The sequence below is a fragment of the Pogoniulus pusillus genome, chromosome 8 (genome assembly GCF_015220805.1).
Source record: "Pogoniulus pusillus isolate bPogPus1 chromosome 8, bPogPus1.pri, whole genome shotgun sequence".
Classification (NCBI taxonomy): domain Eukaryota; kingdom Metazoa; phylum Chordata; class Aves; order Piciformes; family Lybiidae; genus Pogoniulus; species Pogoniulus pusillus.
This window is the reverse complement of record NC_087271.1, coordinates 30,700,122-30,721,960: the sequence shown is the minus strand read 5'-3', so window position 1 is coordinate 30,721,960 and position 21,839 is coordinate 30,700,122. Positions and strand designations below refer to the sequence as shown.

Genomic DNA, 21,839 nt, shown 5'->3' with positions numbered 1-21,839 from the left:
TGAGGGAGCTGGGATTGGTTAGCCTGGAGAAGAGGAGGCTCAGGGGTGACCTTATTGCTGTCTACAACTACCTGAGGGGTGGTTGTGGCCAGGAGGAGGTTGCTCTCTTCTCTCAGGTGGCCAGCGCCAGAACAAGAGGACACAGCCTCAGGCTGCGCCAGGGGAAATTTAGGCTGGAGGTGAGGAGAAAGTTCCTCACTGAGAGAGTCATTGGACACTGGAATGGGCTGCCCGGGGAGGTGGTGGAGTCGCCGTCCCTGGGGCTGTTCAAGGCAGGATTGGACGTGGCACTTGGTGCCATGGTCTAGCCTTGAGCTCTGTGGTAAAGGGTTGGAGTTGATGATCTGTGAGGTCTCTTCCAACCATGGCGATACTGTGATGCTGTGAAGTGGTGCTGAGGACCGTAGCTCAGCAGTGACCTGACAGAGTCGGGTCAGGGGCTGGAGCCTCTACTTTTACTGTCTTTTCCAGCCTAACCAATGCTATGACTGCGTTAACCCCGAGAGCTGCAGACACAGGGACTCCGCACCGGGCGAAAGCGGGACGGCCGCTGCGGTGACAGCCCAGCTCGGGCCGCCGGAGGCAGCAGAGGCCGCCGCTCGGTGGCGGGGGCAGTACCCGGTGCGCAGGCGCCGCGGGGGCGTGCCCTCCCTCGGGCGGCGGTGGGCGGAGCGGCGGGGCCCGGTCCCGGGCCGGAAGTGCTGCTCTGAGCGGTTCTCGGAAAGGCGGCGGCGCTGGCGGAGCTGCTTCCGCCATGGAGAGCCCGGGCTCGGGCTCGTGGGCTGTAGGGCGGCTGCTAACGGAGGACGAGATGGCCGAAGTGAAGAAGGATGTAAGTGGTGGGCTGGGTGGAGAGTCCAGAGTGCCCGGGACGCGGAGCGCTGGGGGTGAGGCCGGGGCCCGGGCCCGGGCCCGGGCCTAGGCCAGGGAAGCGGAAGCCTGGCCGGAGCTGGTGTCTGGGGGGTTGCGGGGGGTGTGCAGAGACAAGAGGTCCGCCGGGCCGGGCCTCTGCCGCGCCGCCCGGAGTTCCCCCGCCTTCCCCAGGGCGGGCCGCGGGAGTGGGCCGATCGTGTTCAGTGCAGCAGGGCGGGGGCGCAGGCGGCGGGGCCGGCCGTGAGCCCTGCGGCCGAGAGCAGAAGACTGCTGGTCGTGATTTGCAAACCCGTAACCCTGGGGCCAGCTGTTCACCTGGAAGTTCCATTGTCTGTTGTCCCTCTAAGGGTCTGCTCCTCTGTCGCAGGGTGGCCAGGGTTTGGGCATTAATATTTGGGTTAAATATTAGTAACTTCTTTCCTGAAGCCTTTTGCTCTATGGTTTCCTGACTTCCCCCACCGCCCATGTTTCTTCACTGATGGCTGGACTCTGAGGGAAGACTTACTTCGATTCAGCTTGGGTTTACTTACATATTTGCCAGTCCAGGAAGCAAGCCATGTACTAATTAACCTTAACGAGTGTTTAGTTAATTTAAATAAGTAAATAATAGCTTATCAGTTATTTACTGACCATTTCTGCTTCTGTTTGGAATTTAGAGTGTCTTAATCTTATTTGATTTTTTTATATTCCCTTAAAGTAAACCAAAGAATATTTGGAGTTGTTTTTTTAGGGTTTCTTTGGTAGCTTTATGCATGTATCATTTTTTCTTTCAATGCTTTGTCATACTTTTGTGAGGCATGTTTTTCAAGTTACTACTTGCTTCTGCGTGGCCAGAGGGTATAACTGCAGTAGTTAACATCCAGTAGTTACACCAAAAACAGTGTAAGCACTAGTTAAATCTGACTGTATATATAACGTGTATATATTAACATCTGTGTCAGTGACTGAGTTTGTGGCTGCACGTCACAAAATTGTATCTGTCTTATGGAAAGTGTCCCACAGTACTCGGGTGACTTGATGGAAACTTCATATGTAGAAAGAAAGATTAGTTTTATCATCTAAATACAATCCAATTCGTCTGACTTAGAATCTTCTTCTTTCAGGCTTTAAATGTGACTTCATGATGCAAAGTACTGTTAAACTCACATAGCTGTTTAAGTAGCTTTGGTAGAACCACTTCAAGTAGAAGTGCTGCATTACCAGAAGTTCTGTGCATATTGTATTTTGTGTGACAGCATGCCTCAGAAAAGTGAATTGCAAAGATGACTTGGTCTGAGTAAACATATTTTGAGGAGGAATTATAAAGGATGGAGTCATATGTTTGAGATCTGAGAGGGAAGTAGTGGTCCTTGTACAGTTATCCTATGAAGACACTGCAGAGGGGAATTAAGAACTGATATGCTTCACGAAGTGAAAGACTCATTACAGGAGGATGTTAGTCAAAACTCAATAGTCTCTATATTCCATAGTGACTCACCCTATTCTTTTAATCATAGAACAGTAGAGGTTGGAAGAGACCTCTGGAGATAATGAAGTACAGCCCCCCAACTAAAGCAAAATCACCTAGGGCAGACCACAGAGGAATGCAGCCAGGCAGGATTTTAGTCTCTAAATAAGGACATACCACAACCTCTTTGGGCAGCCTGTTCCAGTGCTCCATCACCCTCACGATAAGTTTTTCCTCATGTTGAGATGAAACTTCCTGTGTTCCAGTTTCTGTCCATTGCTCCTTATCCTATCGCAGTGCACCACTGAAAAGAGACTGGCATCTTCTTAATACCCACCCCTCAGATATTTGTGAGCATTAATAAGGCCTCCTCTCAGTGTTCTCCAGACTAAACAGTCCCACTTCAGCCAGGCTTTCCTATAATGCATGTTCCAATCCTTTAATCATCCTTGTAGCCCTCCACTGGACTCTGTCCTTCTTTCCCTTTCTCTCTTGAACTCAGGAGCCAAGAACTGGACACAGTACTCAGATGTGGTCTCAGTAGGGCACAGTAGCGGGGCAGGAGAACCTTCCTCAACCTGCTGGATCTTAATGCACCCTATGATACCATTGGCCCCCTTAGCCATAAGGGCACATTGCTGTCCCATGGATAATTTAGTGTCCACCGGGACTCCAAGGTCCTTCTCCATGGAGCTGCTTTCCAGCAAGTCAACCCCTAACCTGTGGTGTTATTCCTCTCCAGGCGCAGATCTCTACACTTACCCTTTCTGAATTTAACCAAGTTCTCGATGTTTAAATGTTGACTTATATTCTAGAGTTTGATTGACCCATCTGGTGGTAGGATGAGATTTCCATGAGACCTGAAGACATCTGTATTGCTTGCTATGCTTGTAACCATTCAGGCTTTTTGCGGCTTGACACTTGAGATATATTTGATTGATGCAAGTTGTACTATTGCACTTTTTTGCTGTTTCTGTAGTTGTTGTGCTACCTCTACTGCCAGTGTGATCACACATTAGACTGAATTGGGTAATATGTCTCTGGTGGGGGGAAAGCACTAATTCAGGTTATTGACTCGATCTTCTCATTCACCAGTCCAAGGGAAAGGGTAAGAACACACAACTATCGTGGGGCAGACAACGTTCAGTAGAATTGAAAGTAGATACATCTGTGCATGAAAGTGCATATATTTTGGATGCCAATAGTTTGTTAAACTTATAAATAGTGTTCTTTATTTAACAAATCTTTTAAACAGTGAGTATATTGTTGCTCTGGGACTGCTTTTACTCATTGTACAGAGAACCAGTAATTGCAATACTTTAGAGTTGCGCATTGTGGATACAAATAGTATGGAAATGTGGCAATTGAGTAATCGATGAGAATGAGAGTTGTCTGTAGACAAAGTGAGTAGATGCTGTTGTGTTTTGTTAGTATATTTTCTATTTTACTTCTGAAATATGATAACCATAGACTTGATGATGTAATTAACATTTTCAGTAAGTATTCACCTTATTACTTAACATGCATTAGAAGTCTGAAATTCACTCAAAATTAATGAGAGAGGTAAGCAAATTAGATTACGTGGGTTCTTTTAAAAATATTTTTAACATGGTGGCAGTTTTAAACGTAGTTTTATTAGCCTGTATCATAGTCATGTAAGTATCAAATGCAGGCTCCTAAATAAATGGAAAGGTTGACTAATACTAGTTTGTTTTGTTTTCTTCAGGCTTTAGAAAGGATGCGTCCTTACCTATGTGATAAAATCATAGCTGAGAGACACTTTGATTACCTACGTTCAAAGAAAATACTCACTAGAGAGGACACAGAAGAAATTTCATCTCGATCTTCCAGCAGGAAAAAAACTGGAAAGTTACTGGACTACTTAGCAGAAAACCCAAAGGGACTAGATGCTTTGATTGAATCTATCAGACGAGAAAGAACACAAAACTTCCTCTTAGAAAAGATAACTGATGTAGTGTTGAAAGTCAAGAATGAAAAACTTGAAGCTATCAAAAGTAAGATATTTTTAATAATATATTGTAAGATGTAAATTTTGAGTCTGCAAAATCAAACTTCAGCTACTCTTTAAATCATGTTTCTTGTTACAGATTTTTTTTTTCTTCCCCTAGCATTTGAGACCGTTTTCTTGGACATGTCACCAGTTTGTGTTTAAGATCCTAGTGCATGTATCCTGGCTTTGTTTTTTTACTATCTGAACACATCAGCAAAAAAAAACCTGCAAAAGATCCTGTCATATGCTGTTAGGATGGATAAGTCTATGTTCACATTTCTCTTTTTCTTTCTATGAGGTTCTGATTCAGAATTCAGAATCCTTCTTCTATTTCTTTCGAAGATATGTGCTGCACTTGCAGGATGCTCTGGAGTCATTAAACTTTTGTACCTGAGCAGAAGATAATCCAGCAAATGTAATCTGAAGGGACTTCTCCTCTATGCCTTCAATGCCAAAACTTAAAATTGGACACTGTAAATGCATGCATGTATTGTTTCATGCTACCAGAGAGGTTTTGTTGATAGAGAAATCTTGGAGTGACTATATGTAGTCATATTTTAAGGTAAACAAAGGAAGAATAAGCTTTCTAAACCAAAAGCCTTACTTCTCCTTCCATACCCACAGGAAGAGAAATACAGAAGGAAGTGCATTTTAACGTTAGAATTGAAAGGCCTGAAGTTACTCTAGCTTTTGTTAATACAGCCCCCTGTAGAATAGAACCATGTAGCTGAAGCTTCTAAAAGTTTAAAAGACATAGGAAAATATTATTAAAAGATGGGCCAAAGGTGTAAAGTGACCTTCTAAAATGGTGCTTAAATCGTGGTGCTACTTTGTCAAGTAGTAGCTGTTACAGAGATAATGAAAAATCATCCACTTCAGCCTAGATAGCATGCATGTATTTTTTAATTTGTTGTGATTATTGGGATGTCACAGGTGAGACAAAGAGGTTAGTCTGTTAAAAACACAAATAATTGATCTTTGACAATCTAACTGATACTACATCAAAGCACAGTTCTAAGAATGCGCCATGTTGTAATTAAATCCAGTCTCTTTTTTTGTCTTAGGTCTAAGCTGCAGCACCTGTATGACTTCACTCTATGGAGGAACAAATAATCTTTCTAGGTCATATTCTGATGAATCTAATATTTTTGATAAAAAAAAAGACAAAGAATCTACCCAGATACATCATCCAGAAGAAGATTATAGCACCGCTGCCTTTGTGTCTGCTGTCTCTCTTCATTCAGTGAATTTGTCAGTAGCAGAGATGAGAAATGCAGAGAGTGCTGTTTTTTCAGCCACACTTCCAGGGCCTGGAGAGCCTGGTGCTCCCCCTCTCCCGCCAGAGCTCCAGTCAGAGCAGCAAGAGCCATGTACAAGCTCAAGTGACAATATCTTTTTGCCTTTAAGATCACGTTCTCTTCAACCACAGTGAACATAGTGACTTTGGTCTGTTCTTCAAAATGGTACTGAAACTTTGTGTGATGTAAAAAAGGTTAAAAAAAGTTTTCACGCTTCTAACCAGCAAAATCAGTCAGAGGAAACAATCTGTGCTATTTATTGTTTTTAAGGAGTAACTGTTTTTGTAACTAGGTGACTCTCGAGCTGCCTGATTTTATGTTCTTTGAAAGAAGTATTTTCAAAAGGCCATGGCATTATTCCACCACAGATTTATTTTTTAAACCAACTTATTTAATATTTCATGTTTAGTTGCAGATACTTAAGCTGCAGATACGCAAAATATGTGTCATTTTGTAGTTTTGTTTCTTCCTACAGGAACTAACCCATCTACTTTTCTTAATGTTTTTGTGATGAGTGAATTGGGAAAAATTAGGAAAAGTTAGAAAAAATTAGGAAAAGTATTGAAAAATAACTGTCCAAACCAAAAGCTTATTACCAGGAATCTAATTTACAAAATTAGATGTGTCTCATTAGGACAGATAACACCCTCTATGTATGCATGTGCAGCTCCATTTAAAAACAAATAAATAAATTCCAAATCTGGCCAAATCAGTAGCTATGCATATTTGTAAGAAATCTCTCAAATGTCTGAACTTTTTCCTACTAGCAAATCATAAGGGGTTTCAGTATCACAGTGATTTGAGTTAGTAAATACACTTCCATGAGACTTAGTACATTATTCTCGTATATTTCTGATTTGAGATGCACTTTAAATTCTTATTAGTACTGGAGAAGGAATGTAAAGTGCTGTAACAGCATCATGTGGGCTGCAAGAAAATGTTACTGTATAATGCTATTAAGGAGCAAAGCTTGTGTGTTTTGTCCCAGTCTGCAAGTAGAGGAGGAGTACTGTAGCAAGACAGTATCCATACCTGAAAGACTCAGAAACGTTGCACTTCAGATACCTATTCTTTACATTTCAAGTTGTCTAGAACCAAAGGCATTTTAAACTATTTCAACATGGGGAAAGTTCTCATTTTTTGACACAATGTAACATGCTGTAGTCCTCTCACACTCTACTCTTAAGTTGTTACCTACTTTTTATGAAGTTGGCCTATGATCACTATAAAATTACTACACAAAGAAACTCTTACTTGGAAATGTGTACAGTTGTGTTCTGCAGTACTATAAAGTCACGAGGTGTTTTCAGTATATCAAAGAGTAGGTTCATATTTAAGGCTTTAAATTATTTTGGCTCTGACAGTGCTATAGCCATGTAATTCCATTTAAATTCAAACCCAGGTACTATTCATAAACTGTTCTCCTATTGTGGAAACAGGCCATCTTTGGGACCTCAATATATTTCATGTTTACTATGATTTTCAAACTAGGTTAAGATAAACTGCAATGTCCAATTACACTTCATGTTTAGAATGTGATCAGCTTACATTTGGTAAAGCTGTGGAGTTCTGTTTAGTGTTTATACAAAGCCTTGTTTTTATTGTATCCTTCTAAAGTCCTACACTGTCAGGATAGTGAAAATGCTTTTCTGTAAAACTGCTTGGTTCAGAAGGTACTCTGTAAGATAAGTGCCTAAGTATGCAAGCAAGATTTTGCTCTTTAACGTGAAATTAAGGGTAGGCTTAACTCCTTCTCTTCCATTAACTTGAGCTGCACATTTTCAGGATGAATAAACATCAATTTATCTAAATACCCACTGCAACCACTTAAAAGAGTTGTGCTTCAGATTGGCTCCCTTCTTGGATTCTTGGAGGAGACTGAGCAAGCTTAACTGACTAGGAGCAGCAAGCTCAGGTTGAAGACTGCCTTGCAGACTGAACACAAGAGATGGGAAGACTACCTGTGCTGGGATCATTCCTGCAGTGGAGCAGATGCACCTGAGATTTTACTTGAATGTATTAGCTCACCAAATGTTTATAACGTGCATTTTTTACAAATCTGAAATATTTTTGTCACATTTTGGAATAAATTCTTTTGTATAATTGCCTGGTTTCCTGTCTGCCTCTCTCATTAATTAACAGCTGTAGGCTGTGGGAGGAGTTTATGTCAGTATGTGGATGCGTGGGTTTAGTTTTAGAGGTGGGGGGAAGGTTTTGTTCTTACTGCCTCACTAGAGAGTTTTTCTTTGGTGGAAAGACTGAGCTGGTGTGAAACGCCAGTGTTGTGGAACTACATTCAAAACCATGTGAAATGGAGCCCTCGGCTCCTTGACTACACATTTTGTGGTTCATGACTTGTATTGCTAACCTGATTCTTGCCCTTTTTACAAATTACTCAACCACTAAACTTAAGACATGTGAGAAGTGTTGCTTCCAGCCACGCATACATGGACTTCAATCTTCAATGTTTTACTTTTTTTAACAGTGGAGGAAAAACAAAACCTTTTGAGTGCTGTGAAGTGTGACTCAAAAAGCCTGCAAATGTTGGGGGGGGACCACGGATGCTCAGTTTGGTGGTTGTTTTCATCATAGTCGGTGTGTAGGGTTTCTTTCAAATTAATTACAGTATTGATTATGACACAGGACCTGGAGCCAATGCAGTATCCAAAGATACAATAAAGAAGCTGATCATGCTATAACCAAAGCTCCATCCTCAAGACATTATCCTGCTTCCTTGGCAGTAGTGTAAGTAACCTGGTAAGCGCTATTAATAAGAACAGGTATATGAGCTTTGTCGGTAAGAGAAGTTTAACAAGCATTTTCCAAAAGAGATAAAAAAACCAGTTTTGGCAAGGGCAGCATCTGTGCATAAGCTTTTACTGGATAGGTGACGTTGGAAGCTTTATCTGCCCGAGGTTTTTCTCTCTATTCAACCCTGCAGGTGTAAAAAAGGAGAAACGAAGGTCGCCTCAGTCGCATGTCTGGTGTTCTGCACCTGGTCACTCAGGGGAAAAAAGCATTCGAGACACGGGGGTGGGCTCTGCACCCGCCGCGGACGCAGAAAGGTCGGCTCTAACACCTCCCCCGCCTGCTGCAGCCCTTCGCCAGGTACGGACTGGGGTCTCAGCCACACGGAACCAGCCGTGGGTTTCGCTCTCCGAGACCCCTCGCCGAGTCCGGCCGCGGGCTGGCGGCGGCAGATCCGCGGCCGGGCGCCAGCGCCTGGCTCCCGTCGGAGCGGCAGTAGGCCGGAACCCTCCGCACGGGCCCGGTTTCCGCGCGGGCGGTGTAGCGGCACAGGCCCCGCCATGGCGGCGGAGGGAGAGGACCCCCTGGGCTATTTCGCGGCCTACGGCAGCTCCAGCTCCGACTCGGAGGCTGATGAGCCCCAGCCCGACGAATGCGAGGCAGGAGACGGCGCGGCGGCGGGGGACAGCCCGGGACAGCGGCCGCGGCTACCGCCGCCCGACGAGCTCTTCCGGAGGGTGTCGCAGCCGCCCGCCTTTCTCTACAACCCGCTCAACAAGCAGATCGACTGGGAGAGCCGCGTCGTGCGGGCGCCCGAGGAGGTGCGGGGGCCGGGGCGGGCTGGGCGCACCGACAGGCGGCCGCTGCGGCTAGGCCGCGCAGCCTGCAGCCGCCCCGGCTGCCCAGGGCCGCGGTGATGGGTGTCCTGCTCTTTCTCCTGTAGCCCCCCAAGGAGTTCAAGGTGTGGAAAAGCAACGCTGTGCCCCCACCGGAGACTTACAGCCCGCCCGAGAAGAAGCCGCCGCCGCCGCCGCCTGCCCTGGACATGGCCATAAAGTGGTCCAACATCTACGAGGACAACGGTGCCGACGCGCCGCGGCAGGCCAGCAAAGCCCGGTTTCTGCCGGACGAGGAGCAGGAGCACGTAGAATCGGGTGAGGTCCCGGTGTAAGGCAGCAGAGCTTTGCACAGGAGATGTGTTTCCGATTCGCGTACCGGTGAGGCGAACTGAGTGGGGGATGAGGTCGGTGAGCGGCCTGTGGCTGGAGCGCTCCTGCCCAGACCCCTCTCCGTCTGCACCTAGTGCTGCTCAAAGACAGAACTGTTGTTGGCTGCAGGGATGGTTGGGCTTCAGCGTGTGTGCGTTCTGGTTTTTCTGGAGTTAAGTGAGGCTCTCCAGCAATCTCTCTGCTCCCCTTCCGTTGTCACCAGAAGCAGGGAATGATTAAAGAGTCTGTAGAACTGTAATTGCATGAAACTCTCATGGTACTGTTAGAAAGGGGTGTGAGAGCTTCTTCAAGCTACTGTCCTGACCCTGAGTGTAGATACGCATCAGATTATTTTTACAAGCTTAGAGGCCAAGAAGGGAATGAATTGTCTGTGTGACAGATTACCAAAGAAAAGATTTCTTGTCCTCATCACTTCTAACCATGATACAAACTGTAGTGGTAATCTAGAAAAGTAAAGAGATATTTGTTAGGAGGGAGGAATTTTAGTTTTGCTTTACCTGGTAAACAACCAAGAGAAGAAAAGCTGTCAGCAAACCTTTTCTGAAGGAAAGGGGCTTACTGTCTTAATAATTTTGGGGGGGGAGAGGAGGATAGGGGGAGGTGTTGGTTGGTTGGTTTGGGGTTTGGTTATTGTTGGTTTTTGTTCTTGGTATTCCTTTCCCAGTGTCCATTTTACTGTGTCTGTCTTGCTCCATTTGTTCTGTGTGCTTTCCCTACCATACATTTCTCATGGTGAACCTTCATCCAGAGACTAAGAAGATAAGCTGTTAATTGACCTGGATGTTACTTCCTTTTTCTGATACATCATTTTCTAGCTCTTCATCTTACCTATTAAAATAATTCTTTACTTTGTTTTAGAACGGGTACTGTACAGTGGCATAACGAGGCCTCTTATTAGTTATCCTCAGTGATCTATGGTGGCAATAACAAGTGGTCATTCTCATTCCATCCACATATTATCCATAGCTCAAGAATGATCATGTTGTCAGTTAATACTACTGTCTTTTTTCCAGGCATCTCAGATGTGGTTAAGTCATTTGTTCTGAAGTTAGGATGGTATTCAAGACAAAGATACTGGCTTCACTGACATGGATTAATTCTGTCTTTTGTTTAAAGATGATGAAAAAGATGATGAACCAGCTTCTGCTAAGAAACGTAAACTAGACTCTGGGGAGCAGACAAAGAAGAAGAAGGTATAAGTATGGCATGCTGGATTTAGCCATAGCGAGAATTTCTGTGAGCTTGGATTCCTCTGCTGGAATGGGATGTTTACTGAATTTCTCTCTCCTTTTGGTTAGGGAATTTTATTTCTGTAGTATGCTTGCCTTTTGGAAAGCACAAAATTAAATGGACAGTATGGTGATAGAAACTGAACAAAATTTAAACCTGTTTATTTAAAAGAGGGATCCATTTGTGCTCATGCAAGTTACAGGGCTTCGTGGTATTTTGCTTATCAGGAAACCTGGTAACGTGAGCTTTTCTGGACAGACTCTTCCATTATGTCAAAACCTTTTATAAAGGAGTATGTACTAAAGATTCTTTAAGTACTGTCCTGTGATATGTTTGCATAATGTTATTTTGAAATGTGTGTAAAGACTGCAGATGGGTTACTGGAATAAAACTACATTTAAAAACATCTTTGATATAAATACTGCATTGCATGCTTGGTGAAATAGGAGGGATGAATTCTGTACTGTATGCATTTCAGTGATGTATTTTTTATGATACAACAGATACCTCAGGGTTTTGTTTGTAATAAACATACTACTGGAAACTGAAAAAAAATAACCGAGCTAATAATGGAGTTTAATATTTGATAGTTAGTTTTGATGTTATGTGGTCTACATCAGTGTCCTGAGTTAACACAGCCTGCTCTCACAAGCCTCCCTCTCACCCCACACTGACAGGAGAGGAAGTGTCACAGGTTGAGTTTAAATCTGCTGCTATTCATACCATGCTGTCTCATGTCAGCTTCAAAATGAAAGTGCTGGCTGGAGTTAAGTATCATGGGGCTTGAAGTTCAGATTGTAACATGAGAGACTTTGTGTTCGGTTACTGCTTTGGGTTCCAGGTTTTGAGTGTTGTTTTTTTTCCGTAGGGACAATGGCATGAGGAGAAGGGATGTAGTGCTTTAGCTTGCTTGCTTCTGCTTCCTGCTGCTATCTGCTGTGCTGCTTCTGCAAACTGGCTTAGGTAATTGTGGATTATATTATCACATTTATGTAAAACTCTTTTATCTCAACTCAGAGGGGTTTTTTGTGTATGTGTTACTTTTCCCTCATTTCTGTGTTGGAGGCAAAGAGGCAGATTAATGCATTCCCAGTATTTTAACATGTTATGGAAAGTAACACCAAAAAAACCCCTCTGGACTGAGATCAAAAGTTTTACTGGAAACGATGCAATGCACAGTTACCTTGGCCTGTTTGCAGAAAGCACAGCAAAATGCAGAAGCAGCAGCAGTCAGTGACAAAACAGTTCCCCCACGTGCAAGCACACAGCAGCCAGCCTGGCAGAAAAGACCATCACCCCAACCCAGAAACCAAAGTAGCAACCAGAACAGGAGGCCTCTGATGTTGCAGGCTGAATTTCAAGCCCCATGATACTTTGCTCCAGCCAGCACTTTCATTTTGAAGCTGGCATGGTTGCAGCATGGCATTAAATAAGTCCTTTGGAGACTTTCAAAACCCACTTGGATGCATTCCTCTGCGGAATACTTTAGGTGATCCTGCTTTTGGCAGGAGGGTTGGACTCAATGATCTCTGGAGGTCCCTCCCAACCTCTAACATTTTCTGATCAGCAGGAGATTTGACTCAACCCATTGACAGTTGGTGACCCATGAAACTAAGGGATGCAGGAAGAATTGAAGCATTTAACATATTCTTCCTGAAATTGAAAATAGAATCTAGATATTTATGTGGGAAGGAATTATGACAAAGGTGTGACAGTGTTTGCTGCCAAGTAGTATTTATTTCAGTACAAACAGTTGGTTATCACTGCCAGTGTAGTCAGCTTATGTTGCATTTGTGATAGGCTCTATAGGGTCTCTATGAAAAAATACCAGCAAAATTGGTTTGGAGGGAGGGTTGCTTTAGGTTTATTTTCAGATAAAGCTGTGCTTTAGGAAACTTGCAATTAGATTAGGCCTACTAATAGAAGTTGATGTAATTAAACTATTAATGTAAACATTCATATTTTTTATTTTCTTTCTGCCTTGGACTAACTTTAATTTGGCAGGTCCTCTGCGTGCATATGTGGTAATGTGATTTTTTTTTTTAAGCTGTTGGTCTTTTTTTAATATCTTGAATCTCAATATATAAAAAATGTATTAATTTTCAATGAGTATGTGAAGTCAGCAATAAGTTATGCAATACTAGTCTTGGCAACGTGATGATGCTTTCTCTGGGTCCTTTTCTACCTGCAGACTCTGCAACCGTTCCTTGCCAATTTCACAGGGTGTTGGGCCAAATCCGTTATATATTCCACCCTTTCTATGCTGTTAGTCTGGAAATGATTCAAGCAATGGTACTTGCACACAGCTAAGGGTACATCATGCCTCAGCTCTCTTAGCTCAAGTCCAAATATCCAGTGCTGTTGTAGCAAGTGCCAAGTTGAAGGACCGTATCATATACAAAGCGTATGAAGTGCCAGGTCGGTGCACAGGTGCTCAGAATTCTCCACTTCAAGTTGGAACGGCTGGCTCAGTGCAGGCAGTGGATTAGCAGGGAGCAGACCTGGCCTCCAGGTTGCAAGAGGAAGCCCTACCCCTCCCACGCCCTTAGTGACAACCCTGGTGAGTTCCAGCTGCAGCAAAATACAACTGCTTGCTGAAATCGAGCTTTTACTAGGTGAGCAGCCAGTGTATCATGACAGTGCAACAACGGTGGATAGCTGCATTTTTTTACTTCAAAGACTATTAATGCCCATACTTTGCTTTGTCTGGAATGTTAATTCTCCCTCATGAGGTGTGAAACTTCCACTAAAAATTATCATCTAGTGCTGACCAGTTCTCTTATTACAGGAGTAGCTGTCTCCATGCAGGTAATGCAGCCCTACATTGTTCACTTCAGGATGTGGATTGTCACAAGCTTCTGAGGTAGCTGGTCTCTATATCCTTGTCATCTGAGATGAAATGTTTTCTGTGAGCTTTACTTGCAAAGAGCTTAAGAATACTTTTCTTTAAATGCTGAACATGAAGTCTTGAAATGAAAAGACTCACTCTAACTTGCTTGGGTTTATTTTTTTCCCTGTATCTACTGTCATAAAGTAGCTAGTTTGAAGGTACTAATCTTCAGAGAATGTGGTAAGTAAAAAAGACTTCATATGTTCCTTTTTTAACAGGGAATGAGTTTATAGTATAACTGGCATAGAGAGCTGAGGGTAGGGAAATAACAGCGGGCTCCCTTTTGTGGTGGTAGGCCTGATCGACCCAAAATAGGATTATGCATGTCCTGCCTTGCCTAGGCATGGTTTTCTGCTCCACCAGAGAGGCAAGCGTGGAAAATGGACACAAAAGAACCTGGAGGCACTGAGTCTGGCCTGCCCAGGGTCCTTTGGTAAGGTACACACACTTAGCTTGTGCCTGCCTAGTGCAAGGCCTGTGCTTCTCCCAAATTAGGGAAAAGCAAGCCTGGGGCTTTGCCTAAAATGGTAAGGTTTGGCTAACTGCCATCCTGATTGGCTGTTCTGTGTCCAAAGGGCAATTAATCTCAGCCCATGTTGATAAAAGGAGATACACAGGTGAGCAACCTGCCTTTGCTCTTCTGCTCTCTCTGCTGTGCCCAGCCCTACTGCTCTTGCACACTGCCTTATTGCTTGCCTGGTAAACTCCACTGCTTGCGAGTTACCAGGAGCAGACCCTGTATGCCTGCATGCAATCAGCCTGTGTGGCCAGTGTGACATCGTGCTGAGACTGCACAACATCTGCCTTCTGCATCTGACATCCTGCTTAGAATTCCTGCACATATATACAGGTCATCCAGAAGAAGCCAGGAGACAAGGTCAGAGATTGTTGCTTCTTTCCCCAGAAGCCAGGAAGATTCAAGTCTCAATGTCCAACAAGACAGACTCCCCTGAAAACATTTGGGCACTGCCTGGACTGTGGCTAAGCCACAGTAATAATAGTTAATAACAGTAATAATAATTTTTGAGTGAATGCTTCAATGCATCTTTGTAATTCTCTACTGCCTTCTGCCATAGGGCAGAAAGAGCTTGAGCCCATCTAGTGGGCAAGCAGCATGTTGACCACAAGAGGCCATTTGACCACTGGAACATTCTCTTTCAGTTCAATTAATGTTTATATATTTTGCTGGTTATTAATAGATATAGATATTATCCATAGAATGTTTCCATGACCGTATAAGAACTGAAATATTATTAAAATTAATGGGGGGTGGTAAGAGTTCTGATTAGCAAAATTAATAAACAATATTAATACTAGAAAAATATAATCTCACATCAGTTAATTTCCTCTGTGCAACACCATTCAGATACGAAAATCAGGTGTTCAGTCAGTTTCCCAAAGAATCAGTTCAGGCAGCAAGTGTCAGAATACAGTATGTCTAGCAAGACACCCTTTGAGAACTCTGCCTCTGCTGTGCCCTATGTACAAAATGTATTCCCCTGTTATGTGGTATAAGGGATACTGTTTGTTGAAATTGGGAGGATTTGACATGAAGCACACGGTTCAGTGGACTGCCTAATTCTTAGTCTGCTGCTGAAGTGCTCCTTGAGTGGAAGGTTAATGTCACCAGCTCTTGGAAATAGGATGCATTCCCACGACTGCTGTGACCGAGGAGCTTTTGTCTTTGTATTGTTTGCTCTGCTATTCTACAGGGCAGTTCAGGAAGTTACCATGCTAATCACTCCTTTTGTTTCCAGATCATATGATATACGTGGTGTCCAGTTGTCTTGAAGTTAGCACCATCTGATACTCAGTTTCCAAGGAGAAAACCAGCATGTCTAATCTGGGAGAAGAATGATTAATTGTAGTATATTTACAGGTTGAAATCTTCATTGTAAGTAGTGACCGCGGCAGCTTCCCTATTCAGGAGAAATGGCAAAAGCAACTGTGCTCCTTTTTTTCTAAGAAAGACATCTGAAACAAAGCTGTGAGTGCTCATCTGAAGCTGACTTATCTGGGTGAACTGGTTCTACTGCTGGAAGGTTTTTTGGTAGAGATACTTCAGTACCTAATGTTCAGGAGAAGGTGATGAGAGTTGTGTTGGTGCTGCTGCTCCTGAAGCAACTCAGAAGGTTTCTTGACATGCATGGCATATAAATAAGCCAAGAACAGGGAGGGGATTGACTTTCCTGAGTTCAGAGACAACAGCATTTGCATTTTGTCATAACTAAATCAGGTCACAGGCTTGTATCAGTGACTTGTAATGCAAACAACTACAGATCTTGTGGGAAAAAAATGGTAGAGTCCTAACTGTGGTGACAAAAATGGCTGGAAAGGCACAAAACATTTGCAGTGATCAGCTTTGACAGTATGGGACTTACTAAGCCCTACTTGCTTAGTACTTTCCCCCTTGCTTGGGGAAAAAAAAATAGGTGTAGCTGGTACAAAGAGGCTGTTTAGAAATGGCTGGGCTGAAGTAGGCAGAATGTAGCTGCTAGCCAGGAGAGGAAGAAAAGGAGAGAAAGCCCACTGATTTTCTCAAGGATCTGTAAGGTCTTAGATACCCTAAAAAGCTTCCAAGAAATGGGCAGTATCCTAAATTATAAATGTTCATCTGGAGCTGAGCATCTAGATCAAGATTGCTGACAGTGCATCCGTGACATTCATAGCTATGAAGCTGAAAAATTACCATCATCACTCCAGTTCTTCAGTAAGTCATTGCACAGACCAAGATGCAGTCATAGTAGGCCTTGAAATTCTAGGAGTGCATCCAACAGTCTCCAAAAGTTGGTTCAAGTCTTCTGTCTTCTTTTTGCATGATTAGGAGAAGTGACACAGATGTACAAACCAAGAGAAACTGGAAATGATGGAGCTCTTCAAGGTAAGCATGAAGAGACAAGCCATGGGAAGATTTTCTAATCTGTTTTGAAAGTACAAGAGGGAAAAAGAAGCTGAAGGACAAAGCCTGATTAAAGAAGAAACAGACTTGTAGGTTTTCTTCAGATTTGGGCAGCTATTAATGAAAAGTGGGCTACATCATGGTCTGTGAAATACATGAGCAAGCATGAAACTTGAAGTGATAGCTCAGATGTTCAAAAAATCTCTAACAAGATAACAGTTTAGCCTGGATTGACTGTCAAGAGGAGATAGTGACAGTGAACATACGTACACCCCCACTGATGGATAGGGAAGATTTGCTCTGTAATTTAGCCCCCTATTTTATGATGAATCAAATGTGGTGTGTTATTATATGTAATGGGTAGGAAAGGCAGTAAAAATGCATACAAGTTTGATTTGAGAAAGTTCTCTTAAAATATTCATTAAGATCACAAAGCTAAGAAAGGGCAATGTATTTTTTATGTGGGATGAGTGACTTCAGTTGGAATCCTCCTAATCTGGCCATTATGGAGGTCATTAAAAATCATGGTTTCAACAGAAAAAAAAGCCAGACAGACAAAGAAAACCACCCAAAAAACAAGCACCTTTTTTTATTAACTTGTATCTCATTATTGCAGTTCATTATTATGAACTTGATGATGCTGAAGGTCTCTTCCAAACAAAATGATTCTAGGATTATATTCAAAGCTGCAAATACTTCATAAATAGACTTTTATTTCAGTTTCTCCCAACAGAGAACCAAGCTAATTTCCCTGCTATTTAAAGGTTCTTCTGTTTCATTCACTCTCTAGAAAGAAATTGTCCTTTTTTTTGAGTAGGAGCTTCGTATTTCTTCCCTGCAAGGGTTGTCAGGCTCTGAACCAAGCTGCCCATTAGAGTGGCAGAGTCTCCGTCCATTAGGGGGTTCAGAGCTGTGTAGCAGTAATGCTGAGGGACATGGTTTAGTAGTGACCTGGTAGTGCTGGGTTAATGGTTGGACTTGGTGATGTTAAAGGTCTCTTCTAACAAAAATGATTCTGTTATTAGGAAAACAGTGACTGAAAGGCAGTTAGTTTGCAATGAACACATTGTGTTGCTTCCAGATGCTGGCACAAGAGCAGCTAATTACATGGATTTTGAAGAAAGGATGATCTGGAAAAGAGGAAGGCACATCAGTACAGAAGTACAGCTGCTGAGCATAATGGCTTGCATGGCAGACAGGATCTCCTCCAGAAATGCTAATGGAGAGGTTGTTTCAAGGCAACAATATGTGACAGTTTGACGGATATTACTGCAGCTGAAGAACTGATTCATTTACAAATGGTTTGTGGTGAGGCTAAGGCTGCCAGTTTGAAAGTGAATCCAGGGAAGTGCAGTGTGTTCCACAAAGAGTAATTTATTGTGAACTCAGAGTCAGCACAGAAGAAGCATATTTTGTCAGTGGAGGGAAACAAAAGCTGTGCAGTGCTGGCTAATTATTTCCGTGGTGAGAAAGCTCGTTTGCCAGTTTGCTAATCTTGCAAAATCATGGCAGAATTTAGATGAAAAGATGTGATGCTTTCAGTCACCAGTGGGAAACAATTTTGGATTTCTTTTCAGAATCAAAAGACTCAGGCCTGTTTGTCTTAGCTTGTTGATTATTTCCAAACTCTTCTAACTACTGCTTGCAGACATTTGTGCTTTTGCTTTGGATGTTGTTGTAAGAACAATGCATGAGTGCCTTAAAAGTATGGAAGCTGTTTACAGCTGAAGCATGCATTCTTCAAGGACAAATGGCTGTACCAGTCACAAACGTGATTGTACCGATGCCTATGGAGGTGAGCTTCCTGCCAAGCTAGCTGCTTTAGCAGCAACAGAGTGGAAATGGCTGCCCAGGTGCGCTCAGGAGATGCCCATTCTTGTCTCTATAATTCACAGGAGGACAAAGGTTATAGAGGAAAAAATTACCAAAAAGAAACCCAGCATGTGGTATGTTGATAAAAACCCTGAGCAAATGGAGGCACCTTGCTAAGAATTCTGATTCTGTTATTACCAAAGGCATTTTCTGGATGTGTCAACTAAGGTGAAGTCTGAAGATCAATGTGACAAGAGGTGGCAGTAGCTAGGCAGCCTGCAGCTGTCTCAAAATGTCAGGACTGAAAAAGCAGGATTTCAGTAAAGTGCTGGTAAAATTCCAGAAAATTGCTGAAAGAAAAACCATGTTTGCATTGCACAGGAAGCTTTCCATGGGACATGGGAATCTCAGGGAATGGTTTTGTTCCTAAGACAAACATTCCTGACAGTGGATTGCTTTCTAAAAGCTTCTAAGTCATATAATTAGGAACCAAGAAATAGTGGGATTAACAGAGGGACAGAGATTCCAGTGAGCTCATTTGTCATGTGCAGAGTATCATAGAAGAAACCAATGTTGTCCTCGGAGTCCACAGAACCTGTGTTGCTGATAGAAACGTGCAAAGATCAGTTAGACCTGGAAGAGGGAGTTGCACCAGAAATTGGAATAGGTTTGTGCTGCTTTGAATGATTTTCTTCAGGGCACTTCTGAAAAAACCCCAGGTATTTTCAGGGAAGCCAGAACCTGTGCAGCTGGATTGACAGAAGAATGCAATGAATTTGACGAATGGAGATAAACATTTTTTGGTCCTTATCAAATAATTTTATCAGTACTCTTCATTTAGAAGATGAAGTGTTCTTCATCTTTAGAATACTTTTGTCTTGGTAGATTCAAAAGATAAATCACATCTTTGCTGTAGCTGTAGCTGTGAGCAGCAGCACAAGGACTCTGTATTTCTCTGCCTTCTAACAAGGTGACCTTTTGGGCCAACATTGATTTCCCATCACTTTGCTTACCTTCTCATACCATTTCTTTCAATGCATAAACAAATACAGGATTGATTTAGGGTAACTCCAGGAAAGTTAAACCTAAACCACAGGACCTACTGGGAAAGGATAAGCGTTCTTTCCTCAAAAAAACCCAACAGCATTCCCCCTAACCCAGCAACAGGCTCCCAGCAAAAGCCATTTGGGACCAGTTCTGTTAAACAATTACCGCCCTGTGTCAGAGAAGTTAAGAGATGCCTCAAGGAACCAAATCAGGTAATAAGTTTAACTACTTTCATAGTAAAGATCACAACTATTTAATAAAGACCTCAAAAAGGATTTTACAAAAAAAGTTTTTCTGTTTTGCTTTTTGTCTAGAAAAAAAAATGGTACTTTATACTGTAATTCAAAGATGCTTAAGGAATGCACAAGTCCCTTCCTTACAACTGATAAATATGTACTTTGTGAGACTGAGAGCTTGTATATTGTTTGAAATGTTTTAAAGAGTTTTATTTTTTAATGTAATTATGAGTTTAGCAATGGCAAAGGCTTGTTTGAAAACATACTGTTCTTCCCCTGTACTCAACACTGGTCAGGCCACACCTTGAGTCCTGTGTCCAGTTCTGGGCTCCTCAATTCAAGAGAGATGTTGAAATATTGTAACATGTCCAGAGAAGGATGATGAAGCTGGTGAGAGGCCTGGAACACAAGACCTATGAGGAGAGGCTGAGGGAGATGGGGGTGTTTAGCCTGAAGAAGAGGAGGCTCAGGGCTGACCTCATTGCTGTCTACAGCTACCTGAAGGGAGGCTGTAGCCAGGTGGGGGTTGGTCTCTTCTCCCAGGCAACCAGCAATGGAACAAGGGGACACAATCTCAAGTTGTGCTGGAGGAGGTATAGGCTGGATGTTAGGAGAAAGGTCTTTCTAGAGAGAGTGATTTCCCATTGGAATGGGCTGCCCAGGGAGGTGGTGGAGTCACCGTCCCTGGAGGTGTCAAAGAAAAGATTGGATGAGACATTCAGTGCCATGGTCTAGATGACTGGATAGGGCTGGATGCTAGGTTGGACTGGATGATATTGGAGGTCTCTTCCAACCTGGTTGATTCTATGATTCATGATTCTATGAATAGTTAGGAATAGTGACTTTTACACAAGATCTAAAGGTTTGCTTACTGTCAGTGACTTGTTCTCACAGGAACCCTTATGCATGCCTCTTGGATAGCTATAGATAAGCCGTGTCTCTCTGACAGTTTAAATAAGCCATGTCACCATGATCTTTGACATAGTAATGAAATACTGCTTACATCCTACCAACTTAATTTTTTAAAGGTATCTAAATAAAGCAACACACAGACTTACCTTAAACACAGAGAGTTCTATGCTATAGAATTAGTACATCATTATAGCATGAATAGAGTAATTGCATTATTTTCTTACAGAAGCATCATGGATACCTCAAGCAGGCAATATGAAAGTAAGCAGAATCCCTGTCATTAAGTGATTCCAGTGCTGATGAAACAGGGAGGCTTGCCTGATGCAGACTATATAAATACAGGACTCCTTGAATACTCTAGAACCAGTGGCAAATAAATTCTTGTCTGACCTTGAAAGGATCCAGATATCTTCCCCACCCTTCTGCTGAGGATCTCCTATTTTCCTGCCTTTTTTCAGCCTTCTTGTGACAGCTGTTGAGTCAGTAAAGTAGCTGGCAGAAAGATTCACTGCTCCATTGGCAAAATTGTCCAACAGACCTGTTCTTGCTGATGGATGAAGTAGATAGAATAGAGTTTGTATTAGGATTGAAGGAGTCCACTTAGGTTTGGGATCTTCTTGTAGATGATAAACTGGTTCCTTCTGGCCTTAAGTGTTAAACTATGACTCCAAAGAGGACTTTTACCTGTTATAACCTGTTCATAGTATTTAATGATTTATAGAGCTTTGAGTACTAGAGGGGTTCTCTGCAATAAGAACTTCTTTAGAATGTGTGGCTTTCCACCAGAGAACATATTGTGCCTTATGTCTCTACACCACCTGTAGTTCCAGTTCCATGTGAGCAGTTATCTTCTTACGCTTTGTACTTCTGCCATATTGGGAATCAAACAAATGCAGTTTGGTAACAGGTGGTTGTACCCTGCTGTATGTATCACTTAAAATTTGCTTCAGTATCTTACAGGTTCAGTCTGTGTTCTGCTGACACAGCAATCCACACTTTCATCCCAGCCAGTGGTGAGCAGCTAAAGTAGCTCTGGAACAGCAGTATTCCCTTCCACTGTTAGTTTGGTTTCTTATTTGAAAATAGGAAACCACAGCCCTCTAACCCTGATCTAGGGTAGCGTGTCCCTGGGCATGGCAGGGGGTTGGAACTAGATGATGCTTGTGGTCCCTTCCAACCCTGACTGATTCTGTGATTCTATCCTACG

General features: G+C 42.8%; 2 protein-coding genes and 1 long non-coding RNA gene across 3 annotated transcripts; all 3 read left to right on the top strand.

Annotated features, from left to right (window-relative positions):
- The first annotated feature begins 687 nt into the window (after window positions 1–687).
- BCL10 (BCL10 immune signaling adaptor) lies at window positions 688–7,735 on the top strand. Its single transcript, XM_064147928.1, has 3 exons — window positions 688–832; window positions 4,047–4,335; window positions 5,396–7,735. Exons 1-3 carry the CDS (start codon window positions 755–757, stop codon window positions 5,761–5,763), a joined length of 735 nt encoding a protein of 244 aa, XP_064003998.1. The 5' UTR covers window positions 688–754; the 3' UTR covers window positions 5,764–7,735.
- An 857-nt stretch (window positions 7,736–8,592) lies between these two features.
- Window positions 8,593–11,255, top strand: C8H1orf52 (chromosome 8 C1orf52 homolog). Its single transcript, XM_064147929.1, has 3 exons — window positions 8,593–9,198; window positions 9,321–9,531; window positions 10,723–11,255. Exons 1-3 carry the CDS (start codon window positions 8,938–8,940, stop codon window positions 10,803–10,805), a joined length of 555 nt encoding a protein of 184 aa, XP_064003999.1. The 5' UTR covers window positions 8,593–8,937; the 3' UTR covers window positions 10,806–11,255.
- A 4,242-nt stretch (window positions 11,256–15,497) lies between these two features.
- On the top strand, window positions 15,498–19,840 carry LOC135177899 (uncharacterized). The gene is made up of 3 exons (XR_010303227.1): window positions 15,498–15,713; window positions 16,551–16,607; window positions 17,707–19,840. It is a non-coding gene; the product is annotated as an uncharacterized LOC135177899 (long non-coding RNA).
- The last annotated feature ends 1,999 nt before the right edge of the window (window positions 19,841–21,839 follow it).

Excerpts from the sequence above, each read along its gene's own strand:
- C8H1orf52 (XM_064147929.1), top strand. The coding sequence starts at position 8,938 with ATGGCGGCGGAGGGAGAGGACCCCCTGGGCTATTTCGCGGCCTACGGC. Across the intron at positions 9,199-9,320 it reads TCGTGCGGGCGCCCGAGGAG|CCCCCCAAGGAGTTCAAGGT; the intron begins GTGCGGGGGCCG and ends TTTCTCCTGTAG. Across the intron at positions 9,532-10,722 it reads GCAGGAGCACGTAGAATCGG|ATGATGAAAAAGATGATGAA; the intron begins GTGAGGTCCCGG and ends TTTTGTTTAAAG.
- BCL10 (XM_064147928.1), top strand. The coding sequence starts at position 755 with ATGGAGAGCCCGGGCTCGGGCTCGTGGGCTGTAGGGCGGCTGCTAACG. Across the intron at positions 833-4,046 it reads TGGCCGAAGTGAAGAAGGAT|GCTTTAGAAAGGATGCGTCC; the intron begins GTAAGTGGTGGG and ends TGTTTTCTTCAG. Across the intron at positions 4,336-5,395 it reads AAAACTTGAAGCTATCAAAA|GTCTAAGCTGCAGCACCTGT; the intron begins GTAAGATATTTT and ends TTTTTGTCTTAG.